The sequence below is a fragment of the Lissotriton vulgaris genome, chromosome 12 (assembly GCF_964263255.1).
Source record: "Lissotriton vulgaris chromosome 12, aLisVul1.2, whole genome shotgun sequence".
Taxonomy (NCBI): Eukaryota; Metazoa; Chordata; class Amphibia; order Caudata; family Salamandridae; genus Lissotriton; species Lissotriton vulgaris.
The window spans coordinates 507,904,896-507,921,732 of NC_141700.1; the positions used below are offsets into that span (position 1 = coordinate 507,904,896).

The window sequence follows — 16,837 nt, forward strand, 5'->3', positions numbered from 1 at the left end:
CAGTACTAAAATACTTAACTCATCCACTACAAAATAAACTAAGCTACACATCCCTAAGAGTGCACTTAAGGGCGATAGTGGCTTACACGAGAGGAAAAACGGGGAAAAGTTTCTTCACTTCCCAAGTTGTAAAAAGATTTCTAGAAAGGGCAAAGAGAATCGCACCCACAAACAGAATGTCAGCACCAGCATGGAACCTCAGCGTAGTGCTAACTAAATTTATGAAGGCACCATTTGAGCCTATTCACAATGCCCCACTGCACATGCTCACGCTAAAGACAGCCTTCTTAGTGGCTATCGCACCACTACGAAGAGTAAGTGAATTGCGAGCGCTAACACTTCAAGAGTCCTACCTACAAATACACAATGATAGGATTGTAATGAGTACGGACCCACACTTCATGCCAAAGGTGGTGTCATGGTTCCACATCAATCAACTATTTAAATACCTAGTTTTTTCCAAAAACCAGCCACAAGCACCGAAAGGGCGCTACATACACTGGACGCCAGGTGGGCTGTAATGTACTATATAGAATGGACAAAGGAGTGCTGAAAGACAAAGCAGTTCTTAGTTTCCTTTACCAGCAGTATTTTTGGGACAACCAGTTACTAAAAATACCATTGCACAGTTGATTGCACAAACCATATAACTCTGCCACAAACAAGCAGGACAAATGTTACAAAGAGCATCTCATGCTCCATCAACAAGGAAGAAAGGAGCAACAATTGTGTTTCTAGCTAACACACCAATTCAAGTAATTTGCCAAGCTGCAACATGGTCTTCAGTGCACACGTTCACTAAGCACTACTGCGTAGATATCCAAATGAACAAGGGGCAATGAGCAAGTGGGACAGAGTATTACAACACCTATTCAGTAACCAGAGCTCATCTTCCACCCAGTCACCACTGCTTCAAAGTCTATGCTCAGCATAGTGAATCCAGAAAGATTCACCCTACAAAACGTATAGTTTCTTACCTGTCGGTGTAGTTTTGCAGCTCGAAGACTTTCTGGATTCACTAGCGAGCCCACCCTCCTCCACCAGAATGAGGAGACAGGAGTAAAGGGATTAAAATTGGTGAAAGACTTTAAAAGATAAAAGGAAAGGAAAAGAAACAGAAGAAAAGGGAAAAAAGAATCCTAAGATGGCAACCAAAGGTGGGGACTTGCGGAAGAAGCGTGTAGACTTCACGGAGGACACCAAATGGTGGTATGTCGATGCCCACCTGAGCCACGAAAAAAGACTACAATTCCAGACCCAACCACTAGATGGCGGAATAATGTACAGCATAGTGAATCCAGAAATTCTTCAAGCTGCAAAATTACAACGACAAGTAAACTATACATTATACACTATACCGAGCAATACGTTGATCTTCAAAATGCTAGTCGTCTAGACACACCACCTGATAAAATTGCACATGCTGTTGTGCCCTCTGACTCAAGAGACCACCTCTTTCATTGCAGTGTTGGGGAGGCCTTGGAGTTGCAGATGTGTACTGTAGAGACTAAGTGCCTAATTTAGATTTTGCCGGTCCTGGGCCTGCCGTCACCTTTTGGTGGGTCAACCGTCCGCATACCTGGTGGTCTGACTGCTGGATTACAATGTGGGCAGTGAGACCACGGTCTGACCGCTGCCAAGAGCTGAACTCCTGCGGCGGTGTGGACAACTGCAGTCAGTGGAGGTGGTGCCAGCATCGGCACTGCTGTGGCCGTTATGACCTGCCTTTCCACTGACCTTTTCATGAAAAGGTATGGGGAAAGGAAGGGAAGAGGCCACAAAAAGGACCCCGTGGCATTTCAGCCCATTGGAAATTGAGGATACGGGCGCAAGTGTGCTCCCGTATGCCTGCACTGCCGTTCGTGCACTGTGCCATGCACACCATGGTGTATGGCAACAGTGCGTCCGACTTGCAAGAGGGGCTGCACGCGACAGCATGCACTTCAGGCTCTCTGAGCAGAAGCATGCCGCCCCAACACCTCCAGCCACATTGTAATGCGGTGGTCGAGATTCTTGCAGCTAGGCGGCGTTCTCCCAACCGCCGCCGCTGCAGGCTGGCGATATCTCCAATAAAGTCTAAATTAGGCCTTAAGGCAATTCTGTTAACAGAAATTTTATAGCTAGGTCCTAGTACCTCTGAACTTTTACTGCCTTTTAATGAGCCACTGACATAGGCTTTCATGGCAAACTAACCCTGTCCATGCTTGGTGCCACTCACTGACCATATCCTCCTGTTTATGTAATGAATTTTTGATTGGTCCAAATGTATCACTTTAGCTAGTATACACAGTCTGACAAGCATTTGTCAGTTGCTAGTTGTGTGAGGACATGCCAGGTATGTTGGTAGCTGAGGTCCCGTTATAAAGGTGATGCCTATATGTTGCTTGATGGTGCAATTTTCTGAGGTGGGGCGAGGCCCCCGAGAAGTCAAAGCATTACCTTCAAATAAGGTAGAATTATTGCAGGAGCAAATTACGGATCCAGTCTGGTACCTGGGGGATTTAAAAGGTAAATATGCAATTAAATTATCCACCAGAGAGAGTGTTACAAAAGTTAAGTGCAATGTTTAACAACTTTGTGTGAGACACACAAGAGGAGAGCTCCGGCTCGATATAGTTACCCTGCGTCTTTTACAGCAGCTGATGCATAGAAGAGTGCTCTTCGCCTGCCTGTTGTAAAAAAAAATTGATGGCGAAATTGAGTAAAAAAGAAATCTAGTAAAATGAAGATCTGATAGACTAATAGCCGCAGATTCCTTCATGTAGAATTATCCCCAGGCGAGAGACTGGATCCGGAAACCTTTTTGCCAGAGCATCCCTGTGTGCTGGGGGAGCAGGCCGCATCACACGACTCCGCCCAGGTGTAGTCTGCATACGGGACGTCACATAAGACCCGCCCTGGCGTGCCTACGTCAGTTTTTTCCAGCCGGTCCTTGCTACGGGCCTGTTTAGGACCCTATTTTCTTCAATTTCTTTTTGTGCAACAGTGTGCGAATGCCTTCGGGCTTCAGAACTTGCACGTTTTGTGGGCGTCTTATGTCGGCGACGGACCGTCACCTCATTTGAATGTGGTGTTTGGGGGAGGATCACTGCACCACTGATTGTGCGGCGTGGCAACCGTTGAAGCCGAAGTCGCAAAGGGAGCGCCGGATGAAACTACTCAAGGCGCGTCTCTCCAAGTTGACGTCCTCCCCTAAGGTCTGCTTCGGCGGACTGCTTCAGATAAGGCCGTGGTTGCCGTCCTCGCCCTTCTCCAATGTCACATGGGCGTCGCTCCACGGTGGGTAAGTGTCTGTTTGTCCCCGGGCTGGTTTCTGGCATGCCAGGTGCATGGACTCTCCGTGGGTGATTCGGCCCGCGTGTCGTCCTAGCCACCGTTTCCCGGTGTTGGGGCGTCGAGAGTCCAGATGGAGACATACGCGGGCTCTTTGCTGACTTCGCTGGCGTCTCCTTCCCCTCCTGGGGCATCGGCGGATCCCTTGCTTGCGCGGGGCCATCCGCTGCACTGCCGGCGGCTCAGGCGCAGACTGGTTCAGATCCAGGCTTGGATGATGTGGTACTGTTGGGGTGCGGCCCCTCAGGGGTCCCTCCTTCAGACCACGGCGCCTCTGCCTTGCCGCAAACTCCCATGAGAGTCCCTGTGGTGTCGCGGAAGGTCTCCGGGGCTCGGGTCGCATCTCCGAACTACTCTCGGTCCTTTGACAAGGTGGTCCTGTCAAAGGCCAAGGTTACGGCGCCGGCAGAAGCTGGACCGTGTGGAGCCACAGGGGTCGGTGGACTCTCCTCGTCCTGCTCCGGGTCGAGGCTGGGTGGGGACCCCTCATCCCTCTCCAGACCCCTGTCGTACCTCCCCACAGGTGGCTGCCTCGTCGGAGGGCAAGTCGGAGGTTGAATCATCCCTGGTGCCGCCACATGGGTTGCCAGGCGATCTCCGCCACATTCTGGGCCGCGGCTGGCGGAGGGCTTTGTGTCACTCCCTAGACCCTTCTTGTTGCCCCACTCAGGTGGCTGCCTCGGCGGGGGTCTGGTCTGCGCCGTTCCGCGGGGGTGTTTTTTCCGTGGCTCTTTTGTTTTTCCTCTGCTGCGGAAGTTCTTCCAAACAGGGTTCCCATATCTTGCGACTTAATGTGTCGTATGGCTTGCGCTCTGCTAGGGGGTTCTGGTCGTATGCGGGTGCCTGTTCTCCAAGGCGTTTATGTAGGTTGCTCTTGCTTTTTGAGGTCGTGTGCGCAGCCTCCTCTCCCTGTGATGCCGCCCCGCCCCCCGGCCCGCAGGGATTCTGTGGAAAAAAAGGTTTCCGGATCCAGTCTCACGCCTGGGGATAATTCTACGTGAAGGAATCTGAGGCTAGAATCGTCTATACCAGATACATTGTTACCCATGGTAAGTAACTCGTACGTTAATCATTGGCACCAGGTTGATTGATCAGTTTCAGACTCGTAAGTAATATTTATGAATTGTAGTTCAGGCCATTGGACCTCACAGTAAATCTTTTTTTTTTCTTCTTCTAGCAGTGAATGTTTGGAGGGTTGTGATGAAGTACTTTCTGCACACTTCAGTTTTGTATAAAGTATTCCGGACAGTTTTGCAGTGGGCAGCGTTGATAGGGATATAAATACACCTACATTTGAGGTGGGGTTGGGATGGACAGTAGAAATCACTCCCTAGCACTGGTGTTGGGTCGCTTAAAATAAATACTGTTGATGGCCTAATGGCAGCACTCTTTACTTTGCAAAACATTGCCTATGATAAAGGCTACTAGATTTAATAGATAGGCTGTAGTGTGTATATTTCATGTCTGTGTATCCCGTATAAACATTTTAAAAGGTTTGGTGAACGGTCAACACACAAAAGTGTCTGTGTAGAGATGTTGGGGGGAGAGGGGGAACAACATGCATATAGCTATTAGTTATAAGTGGGATTGTCTTTACTGATGTAGAATGCATATTTACATTTTCTTTCAATGGCACACTTTGCTTTACAGTCTGAAGACATTCGCCTGGAGCCAGAGCTGTACGAGTCTTGTAAAACTGACATCCACAACTTTTGCCAGAATGAACCTTATGGGAATGCTCAGGTAATTTTCACTAACTTCTGACTAACAGAACACATCCCCAAGCAAATTCATTTGTAAGTCCCCTCTGGACTCTTGAATGGGAATATGATGAATTAAGACTGAATATTTACAACAAGGGGTGGTGAGGGACAGAGTCTCTGAATTAAGCAGAAAGCTCTCACCCAGTCAAGAGATCAGGGCTAGATCCAACACCGTTTTTTAGCTCACTGCACCATCCCAGTTTCAGAACCTGGCTGTATGCAAATTAGTCTGTTCCTGTCCCAGTGCATGATGGGAACAGGGCAAACCAAACTACAAAAGCCAATTCTTACACTGGGAAGGAAACAAGCTCCCGGGGACCGGTTTCTGGCATTACAGCCGTCTTCGGCCCGGTTTGCTTGAATCCTGATGGTGCAATGAGCAAGGGTCTCACATCTGAGAATACCCTTCCACGCTTAGGGTGGACCATCAGGATTCAAGCAAGCCGGGCCTAAGACGGCTGAAATGCCAGAAACCGGTCCCCGGTAGCTTGTCTCCTTTCTGGTGAAGAATTGGCTTGGTAGTTTAGTCTGCCCTGTTCCCATGATGCACTGGGCCAGGGACAGACTGATTTGCATATAGCCAGGTTCTGAGCTGGGATGGTGCAGTGAGATAAATAATGGTGATGGATCAAGCCCTGATCTTTGGACTGGGTAAGAGTGGTCTGCTTAATTCAGACACTCTGTTCATCACCACCCCCTTTTCTGAATCGTTTTTGGCCACTATAGGTGTGGCAGGGTATACTCAGACATGAGTCCCTTTCTCACTGCACCATCAGGATTCAAGCAAACCGGGCCGAAGACGGCTGAAATGCCAGAAACCGGTCCCCGGTAGCTTGTCTCCTTTCTGGTGAAGAATTGGCTTGGTAGTTTAGTCTGCCCTGTTCCCATGATGCACTGGGCCAGGGACAGACTGATTTGCATATAGCCAGGTTCTGAGCTGGGATGGTGCAGTGAGATAAATAATGGTGATGGATCAAGCCCTGATCTCTGGACTGGGTAAGAGTGGTCTGCTTAATTCAGACACTCTGTTCATCACCACCCCCTTTTCTGAATCGAATTAAGACTGAAAACAAGAATCTTTCTAAGAAATATCAGCTGCATATTGAGTATTAGCTTGTCACTATCAAAATAGTCTAGGATGGAAATATTTCTTTTTGATTTTGCTTGTCTGTATTCTACTAATTTTGAGACCAAATTTTTTTATGTATTTACTTTGAGAGGGCATGAGATGCACTATTAATTTTCCTTGGGCCATTATCACATTCCTTTACCGTTGCTTCTGCAGATCATTGAGTGTCTGAAGGAGAAAAGGAAGCAGCTTACCCAACGCTGTCATCAGAAAGTATTCAAGCTGCAAGAGAACGAGATGATGGACCCAGAGCTCGACTACACACTCATGAGAGTTTGCAAACAGATGATCAAGGTGAGACTGTGAGAGATATATATATATATATATATATAATTTATTTACAGAGTTTTATACAGCACAAACTTGACCCGAAGGTATCAGAGCGCTTTACATAGCACATGTTACGTTACATGAGGACACATTAATTTTTGTTAGGCACAGGAGATTAAGTGATTTGCCCAGAATCACAGGATGTTTAGCGTCATTGCCAAGACAACTCAGGTCCCCAGATTTGTGGTAGACTGCCCTAGCAGTTAGGCCAACACCTCTTCCCCAATATTCTTGTTTGTTAATAGATTTTCACTCCACTTTGATCTGGCATGGCGACCGTACACAACAGCTCCATCCTCTTAGCTTCACAGTCCCTTTAGAACGTTGACCTGAGATAAACCATGTTCATCACACACTCCCAATCTTGGACGGTGAATTTAAAATGCAACATACTGGTCAGTGAGGCTTTGGCATCCCATGATACATGTATGACTTAAAAAGCTGTTTATAAGGGGGCTACAGCCAAAGCGGAATTTATGATAGATGCTCACCTTTAGAAAGCTGCAAGAGCCAGACCAGATCAGACTTCTTCCAGCAAAGCCCCTTTGTGCCAGTAGGGTTCCATATGGCTCCACATTGACCACACACTACCTCTGGATAAATAGAGCAGAGTGACTTATAAGCACCACCCCCACACTGACGTTGGTTTCTTTCTTTACGCGCATTTAATAAGTTCAGAACTCTGTTCCAAACTTTGTTGGTCCTCCAACTACTTAAAAAAAAACTTTTCACAGTGTGCGATGGAACAATGCCCCTACCTGAAACGACAGGAATTAATCTGTAGGTAGCAGATGTGGATCATTGACCTGCACAAGGTATGCCTATGGTACTTGATGCCAGCCATGATTCCAAGGCATGCACCAAGTGTGCCTTTATTCTGTGATTCTGGACCAGGTAGGTAGACTCCGTTGCTGAACATAGCAGTTGCAGACGAACCATGGGTTCCGCTCCTTTTCAAAGATACAGGCTGATGACTGTCCTGAGGCTGTTCCTGCGAAAAATCTACTTCTGCATCTTAGGATATTTATTGATATTCATAGACGCTAGAATAATTCCCCACTTTTGTGCATGGTTCCCGAAACACCTTTCAAAAAGAACTGAAAACAGAAGGCATAAAGTTAAGAGGCATGCTGGAAAACATGGGGAAGAAAAGACTGGTAAAATCAGTACACCAATCTGTCTCCCTCTCTCTACTTTCTACTGTAGGAAGCGGACTCTGGATATGCTGTACCAAAGTAAGATACAGTGTGCACTGAGTCTAGTGGAACCCTAAAAGTAGGCAGAGGTAAAAGTAGATAATACCTTATTCTCTATTAGTGGTAGTATGGGTGAGCAGTAAAGCTGTATCAAAGGGTAGTGTTATTCATTTATTTTACAAACTCAGGCAAGAAATGTCACGCTCAAAGACTGAATTCTGACCAGTTTTGTTTGTATAAAAATATTATTTAGTGGTATTTTATGTTCGAGGCATGTATCCTGCTGAATTCATATCTGTGCATAGATCGCTGCCTAGTGTTGGCTCCGGGTGATTGCACATTGTTGTCCTGGAAGAGTCTTCGAAGTATCACGAGATAGGTGGCTCCTCCCTCGGACTACAGTGCTCATGGGCATCCTCTCCATCCCCAGATTGTTTTTCCCGCCATTGGATTCGGATGCTTTTTCCTGTACTCCCAAGTTCGGAATCGAAATAAACTTCTCTAATAGGCCAAAAGGCCTTCGGATTCGTAGGTATTGTTTTCGATCGGTACCGAAAAGCGTTCTTAACAATTTACGTGCACTCCGGTCGTCGAATCGGGCCCTTGGGCCTTCTCGACGCCACGTGGACCGACGGTCGATGGAACGAAGTCCATTCAAATATTGCCCGCAGTGCAACTCAAAAGTTCCTGCATACAGATAAGCATCCTGTATGCAAACAAATGCTTATCACCAGATCAAAATGAAGATGATTGCCTAGCTTGTGCCCAGTTCCGGTCCAAAAAGACGATCCGGAATCGGCAGGCGGCAAGGCAAGAGAGGCAGAGGTCGGCACCGGAGCCCAAGAATATCTTCGACGACGAGGAAGAACGAGTAGACGTCGAAGACTCGGATCAAGAAGAGGATCAAGACTCCGAGCACGACTCTGAAAATTATATCGACGAGGAAGAACACATCGTCTAGGTCGATGAATACGACCAAGACATCGTAGCTGTCGAGGACGACTCCGATGAAGAGGGGCAACCCGTGAGTACAACGCCCCACACAGACACTACACCTATATCAGAGACTCAGGTCGAGGCATCGCCAACAGGCCTTAGCCAAGATCTAAACACTGATTCAATAGCCCCGCAATTCAGCCCGGCTAAGAATATACGAAAAGAGCCTTCTGAAACACGTAATCCAAGACCGGTTCAATCGAAACCGAAAGTCATCGACACGACCGTCTTCGGATCGAATGTCGTCGAACCGAAGGGGATAAACACGAAGGGCGCCGAGCCGAAGGCCAGCGTTCCATATAAACCTTCGAAACCAAGAGCCGTCTGTAGGAAGGTACATCCTGACTATGGTTGCCCCCAACTTTTTGCCCTGTGTTTTAGCTGGTTTTGGACATAGTCGACCTGGGATCCTGCCAATCAGGACCCCAGGCCTACTGCTCTCTCTTTAAAATGGATTCCATGTGCCCTAGGTACATTTCCAATTGGTACTGGGCCACCTTATCAGACCCTGTAACTCAGGGCATAGGTGTACCCAGGGCTGCCAGGGACTGCAGCATGTATTATGCCACCCCTGGCTGGCCTCCTAAATTTGACACAACTGGCTGCATGACAGCTGGGGCAAAGTCGTGTAATCACGCTTTGCTGTAGGTGTAGTATACCTATACCTAACCCTAAAATGGACACACAGATTCCTATCAGTCACTCCTATGGCAGGCCTTGACAATCCTGAAGGCAGAGTGCTTGGAATCGTGTGAGATGGTGCTCTGGCATGAGCTGAGCCTGTCTGCAGCTTGCGGAACCAAGTCCTAATAGCTGTTCCATGATATCGCATACCATATACTCTTAAGTGCATTATAATCCTCGCGGTTAAATGCTAACTTTGGTATTGCTTTATCAAAACATGTCGAGTAAGGTGTCATACGAATTGGAATACTAACCCCTCGCCAATTCTGGCGACGGGGTTAGCATTCCACCCTTCTAGAGGGACACGACATGTATGTAACTGTGAACCCCGGTTAAAGTTAACTGAAGCCTCAGCTCCACAAAATGGATGCTGCCACCACAGACACGAGTCTGACCCCCTGCAGCTGGGAGTCCTTCCAGCGAGGGGAGCCTGGACAAAGGGTTTCCTGTCAGGGGCGGTGCTAGCACCGTCCCAGACATGGTTTTGTGTATCCTGGGTAGGCAGGGCTTTTCAGGAAGGTGACTGCTGAGTGGCACCCCGGTGCTCACTACGCATAGGCCGGTCTGAACCAGTTCCAGGGGCACACCAGCCCCTGGCCTGGGGAAGTCCGGCATGGCTGAGGGGTGTAACCACCCCCCACCTAGTCCCACCCATAGGCAGGACCTAGTCACCGGGTCAGCCCCCTTTTTTAGTATAAAGATGGGAGCGGGCCCCCTGTTCAAATTAGATCATCTTTGGAATCAAGACACGACTTTCTACGAAAGGACTTCACGATTTCTTCATCAAGATTCTCCCTTGTGACTAAGGAGTAGTCACCCTGCATCCGCAGGCACCATCCTAAAGAACACTGCGGTCTGCTGCAAGTCCTTCATCACGAATCCGACGACCCAGCTCGACGAGACCCGGCTTCCCTGGCACCTCTGACCTCTACTCACCTCTACAGCAAAGCTGAGAACCGTGAGTGCGACGAGACCTCGAGGGACCGACGATCGCCAAGACTGCACGACATCTTTACTGCAAGCCCACCGAGTCTTCCACTGGTGAGTGCTTTGGGGTCCGAGAAGCCCCAACCCTGCGCAGCTCCAGCACCCAAGATCAGCCCCCCTGCATCTCCACGATCGGCGTGGGGCCCTTCTGCTGTTTGCTGTGCACCGCTTTGTTTGGCTACTAGCCGGCTGGCTTGTGGCCTTCTGAACGACGCCCGACGACATCACTGCTGCTGGTCTGGTTGCTCCAGACTGGCCCTTGCTTCCTTCCTGAAGAGAGGCACCCCGGACCCTCCTGGTCCACTCCAGACGCCATTTTGAGTCCACCGCGTGGGCTTGAATTTGCCAAGGCTTTGTTGCCCAATCCTGGGTCCAGCGACGCCGACAGCTTCTATCTTCGTGGGACAGCTCGATCCTCCTTCCTGGTCGCCGACAACGCCTCCTGGTCCTTGTGATCTCCGAGCCCAGCGTCACCCACACGCCTTGTCGAGGTGGCTACCATCCGGTGCCCTCCTGGTGCCCACTGACTACTGGCTAGTAGTCTCGAACTTGGTCCCCTCTGCTTTCAGGTGTCATCTTCCATCGATCCAGGCTTGGATCCACCGAACTTTCTTCACTGGTCGCCTGCCAGCAACTTCTTTCTTCCAGGCTCCTGGTCCGTCAACGAGGATTCCCGACGTCTTGTGAGTCCTATGCAGCTGCAGCCCCTGGGCTAGGTAACTTCGGCATTTCGGTGCCCCAGCATAGCCTCACTATCCAAGGGTCAGAATCTACTTTCGTTTTCTCCCTACCAGGTCGGGTTCGCCCGAGAACACTAACTTTGCAATTCCTAGCTACCATAGACTTTGTCCCGCATCTCGCGTGAGAGTGCACACACTGCACCTGAGTCCCCTAGGCCTCCTATAAGTAATCTGAAGGTTCTATAGTTAAGTCCTAGCGATTCCTAAGCCTATTAGTACTGTACTTACCTGCTAGTAATTTCGCATTCCACTTTTCTAGTATATGGTTTTCCGTGCCCCTCGGGCATTTGTATATACTGTGCTAACTTAAGTATTTTTGTAAGAGTTTTGGTTTGTGCTTAGTACCCTGTCCTCATAAAGAGTACAGGGCTGTTGTGATCTTTAATAAATAACTGTTTATTTTCATAACACTTGTGTGGTGTCCTTTCACTTGGTGTTCAAGGGGTATATGTGGTATAACAGCTGGCTTAACACGCCCTCTCGAGTCTTTAGCCTTAGACTGCTCGTATCCACGCTACTAGGATAGCTGGTCTATAAGGTTGACTTACAACCAATCATCAATAAGGGTTGCTGGACTGATACATAGTGTTCACTAGAATAGTGACCACTGCATATCAGGCCACCTTCTCACACCGTCGACTCGAACAAATCCAGTTCGACAGCCGAAAAAGGGCAAAGTTGGTCTACGAAAGCAAAGGGGCTACGCCCAAGCCGGTCGTCGACCCGAAAACGAAACCGAAAGTAGACCAACCAAGAACGGTTGAGCCGAAGCACATCTATCCGAAGAAGAGCGCCGAGCCGAAGCTCATAGATCCAAAGAAGGGCATCGAGCCGAAGCCACAGGCTCCAAGAACACCTGTACAGCCGAACAAGCCAGGACTCCCGATAAAGGTTGTCGAGCTAATAAAACCAATCGGTCTAAAAAAGGTGGTGCAACCAGTAAAAGATGTCGTACCGACAAAACCTGTCAGACAGACACTGCCCATAAAACCGCAAAAGCAGATCACGGCACCGAAAACGGTCGAACCGAAACAAAGCTTCGAACCGAAGGTCAAACCTAAAACATTGGCACCTAGGCAAAAGACTGTGGAAGAGGAGATCATCCATCCAGACCCCTCTACAGAAGATCAGTCTAAACTATATATTGACCCAAATACTGGGAAAGTGACAAGAGGAAGAAAAGACCAGTGCCTGCTGAAGACTTTTCTACTATTCCACTCAAAAAGAAAAGACTGTGCAACCTCTCCTATTCTTTTCAAGCCGATCTCTCCAGCTATGTCTACTACTCCATATGCACCATACTCACCTACAGGCTCTGACTACAACCCAGATGTAGATCATGACACAGATGTTGGTTTTGGTTATCTACAAAACCCACATGTAGACCACAATTCACAACCATGGGGGGTGACCCAGACCCTGATGAGGCTCAACCCATTATAGACGCACCTGCATACCCAGCTAAGCCATCACCTACAGAAGACACAGTGGCATTCAACTCATTAATAGATAGAGCAGCGCTCTACCATAATGTAGAAATGCATGCAGATCCTATAGAGGGAGATTTTCTGTTTGATACTCTTGCAACATCAGGAAAGACTGTCAAAACACTTCCCATGTTAAAAGGGGTTCTAAAGCACGCAAATGATATATTCAAAGACACTGCTAGGGCACGTGTCATCAACCCTAGAATTGAAAAGTATAGGGCTGCACCATTAGACCCTTCTTACATTAGGGGACAACTGCCTCTGGACTCACTGGTGGTCTCCAACGCACGAAAGCGTGCAAATTCTCAAACTACTGGAGAGGCTCCTCCTCCTGACAAGAAGTCAAAGGTTTTAGAGGCATCAGGCAAGAGAGTAGCTGCTCAAGCAGCAAACTCATGGAGAATTGCCAATACTCAAGCCTTGTTGGCTAGATATGATAGGGCGCACTATAACAGTTTAGAACCACTTCTCCAACACTTACCTGAGCCTTTTAAAGAGCAGGTCAATGAACTTGTACAGGAGGGAAAGTTCATTACCAATGCCTCTTATTAAGTGTGCTCTAGGAGTGGCAGACACAGCTGCCAGATCTATTAACACAAGCGTACTGCTTAGGAGGCACGCATGGCTTCGCATATCTGGATTTAAGACTGAGGTTCAGAACACAATTCTTAACCAGCCAATCAATCCAGATTTTTTGTTTGGTCCAGCAGTTGACTCAATTCTGGACAAAATGAAAAAGGACACAGAGACCGCAAAGTCAATGGGGGCTCTTCAGTCCCAACAACACAGAGGTTCCTTTCGTCGCTCCAACTACAGAGGAGGAGCGCGAGGTTACACATTGCAGCAATCCTCCACATACAAGAGTAATACGCAAACCACATACAATAAAAACACAAATCGTGGTGGATACCGAGGAAATAATAACAAGGGCAGAGGTCGTGGAGGCAATGCCAATAGATCCTCCACTAATACCAAACAGTGACTTCCTGGCACTACCCCCAGACCATACAACACCGGTCGGGGGAAGGCTACAACAGTTCCTACCAGTCTGGCTAAACATCACTACAGACAAGTGGGTCAGGCAAATTATCCAACATGGCTATTGCCTAGAACTCACGTCCACACCACCCAACATACCACCCGTACACCCTCCAATGTCAAAGGAACAAATAACATTATTGCAGCAAGAGGTCATCAATATGCTGCAAAAGGGAGCCATAGAACTAGTCCCATTAGAACATCAAGGAACAGGAGTATACTCACTATACTTCCTCATTCCCAAAAAGGCCGGGTCTCTCAGACCAATATTGGACCTCAGGCCCCTCAACCAGTACATTTTATCAGAACATTTTCCCCTGCTCACTCTGCAACAAGTCTTACCACTGCTGCGGCAGGGAGACTTCCTAGCAACTCTAGACCTCAAAGACGCATACTTTCATATACCAATACACTTTGCTCACAGAAAGTATCTCAGGTTTACAATTCAAGGACAACACTACCAGTTCAAAGTCCTGCCATTCGGTGTAACAGCTCCACGGGTGTTCACAAAATGCCTAGCAACAGTGGCGGCGTATCTCAGGAGACAACACATTCACGTGTACCCATACCTGGACGATTGGCTAACACAAGCGCCATCTGCCTAGTAATGTGCCAGCCACATGTCAAAGACCATTTATCTCCTGCACAGTCTAGGTTTCTCGCTGAACTACCCAAAGTCACACCTACAACCCTCCAACGTACAACAGTACCTGGGAGCTACAATATATACACTAGCAGCAAAGGCATATCCGAACACAGCATGGATCAACGGAATGCAAACGTTAATACAAAGGTTCAAACCACAACACTCATTGCCACCTCGAGGGTTTATGCAGCTAATAGGCATGATAGCCTCGTGCATATTCATAGTCCCTCATGCCAGACTACACATGCATCCGCTACAGGAGTGTCTAGCAAGACAGTGGAACCAGGCTCAGGGACAATTAAAAGACCTAGTGTTGGTGACCAGTCGGGCATACAACTCTCTGCATTGGTGGAATCCACAAAACCTTTGCAAAGGACGACTGTTCCAGGAGCCTGTCCCACAAATAGTGATAACAGCGGACGCATCCCTGCTAGGCTTGGGAGCCCATGTCCTGCACTACACAGTACAGGGTCTATGGACTGTACAACAGAAAAAGATGCACATCAACCTACTAGAGTTGACGGTGGTCTTTCTAGCACTACAAGCGTTCAAGAAACACTTATGCAACAAGACTGTGTTGATCTGGACGGACAACATGACAGCTATGTATTATATTCAAAATCGGGAACACATTCCCCACAACTATCGCATCTAGCTCAGAGTGTGTGGAAATGGGCCATTCAAAGGAACATGTTTCTCATGGCAGAACACCTCCCAGGCAAGGACAATCAGATAGCCGACCTGCTCAGCAGGCACAGTCAACAGATGCACGAATGGGAGATTCACCCCAATGTGCTCCAACCATTCTTCCGGCAGTGGGGACAACCGGAGATAGATCTGTTCGCCACAAGCGAAAACGCAAAATACCAGTACTTTGCCGCCAGGTTCCTACATCCGCAGTCGCCAGGCAATGCGATATGGATGAACTGGTCAGGCAAATTTGCGTACGCTTTTCCCCCAGCTCCATTAATACCGCTAGTGGCACGCAAAATGCGCCAACATTCACGGACGCTAATCCTAGTTGCTCCCACATGGGCAAGGCAACCATGGTACACAACGTTCCTAGAACTGTCAGTGGTGCCTCATCAAAGACTGAGACTCACTTCCACTCTTCTAACTCAGAGCCATGGAGAAATCTAACATCCAGATCCACAACAGCTGAACCTGGCGATCTGGCTCCTGAAATCCTAGAATTTGGATACCTCAACTTGCCTCAAGACTGTATGAATATGTGGAGAAGTGTGGCTCAGGGGTTGGAGGCGGCAGACCCGGAATCTGAGTTCGGTCCTGGACCAGGGTTCAATTCCCCGCCCCGGCGGGTCTTGGGCTAAAAATTCCACGGACTCGATAATTCTCGTCCCGGTGCCTCCTCGACTCACGGGTTCTCACTCTGCAACTCTGGGCAATAGCTTGCTTAATCTCCACAAAGGCCCCTCGCGGCGGGATGCCTGACTTTCACCCTGTGGACACCCTGTCAGGGCTTCTCACAGGGGAATACCAGGACGGGTTCCCTAGGCAAGCGCCAGGATGCCCTTTGTGGTGACAGGTTGCGCTATATAAGTATACCTACATTTACATTTACATACATTTACATATTTATTATCAAAGAGGCAAGAAAACCCACTACTAGGGCATGTTATGCAGCAAAGTGGAAACGTTTTGTTATTTACTGCAGTAACAACAATATAAACCCATTAGATGCTTCTACACAAAACATCATTTCTCTTCCAGGGGATACTCATTAATAGTCATAAGCACTGAATTATCTCCGCCCATGAGCGGGGACCCGGAACACACAAACAATATACATATATATGTGTGTGTAAATATAACCAAAAGTACATAGTACTAAGTAATTATACACATATACATGTATAATAACCATAATATGCAGCCTAACATTAATACATAGGCTAATCAAACCAAACCTTACACGTTCTGAAGCATGAAAATATGCTGTATATAAATGCAATAAACAGGCATGAGCCTAAAATGCATTTCATAGCCATGAAAAAACCTTTTATTTTCATCAAAGAACCTGTTGTAAACAGTTATTAGCCTAAAAAGGCTGCATATGAAAAAATGTCTGTGTACAGAAAATCAGACTGGCACCCTGCCTTTAAGGCCTCAGAGAATCTGCACACTTTGCCTTTAAGGCCTCCAGGAGAACTCTGTTCCCATCATGCCCCACAGGTGACCGTTAGGTCAGTTCTTTTTTCTGGCTTGTTCTGTGAGGAACCTGGAACTTGAGCTCTGCTCATTTGTAGTATTTTCTGTCAGAACTTGGTTTTTCTTGTCATTTTCTGACAAAATATAGCTTTGGTGGTGGTTTGTTACCCTTTTCTGACTAAACTGTTGGTGTTTTTTAGTCAGAATGCCACCTTTATTTTACAAATGCCCTTCCTGTGGGAAGAAGATGTCGAAACCTGACCCACACTCTGTGTGGTGTGTCTTCCAGCTTCTCATAAGGTGGAAGATTGTTATCACTGCCTCAACCTTTCAAATAGA

The 16,837-nt window shown here is 47.8% G+C and overlaps 1 protein-coding gene across 1 annotated transcript in view; it reads left to right on the forward strand.

Moving 5' to 3' along the window:
* GLG1 (golgi glycoprotein 1) overlaps positions 1 to 16,837 on the forward strand; it is a 792,605-nt gene that overhangs the window by 582,689 nt on the left and 193,079 nt on the right. Inside the window, exons 18-19 of the mRNA XM_086945268.1 lie at positions 4,984 to 5,076; positions 6,382 to 6,519. Of these exons, the coding sequence (XP_086801394.1) occupies positions 4,984 to 5,076; positions 6,382 to 6,519 (231 nt within the window). The remainder of the gene's footprint in view (positions 1 to 4,983; positions 5,077 to 6,381; positions 6,520 to 16,837) is intronic.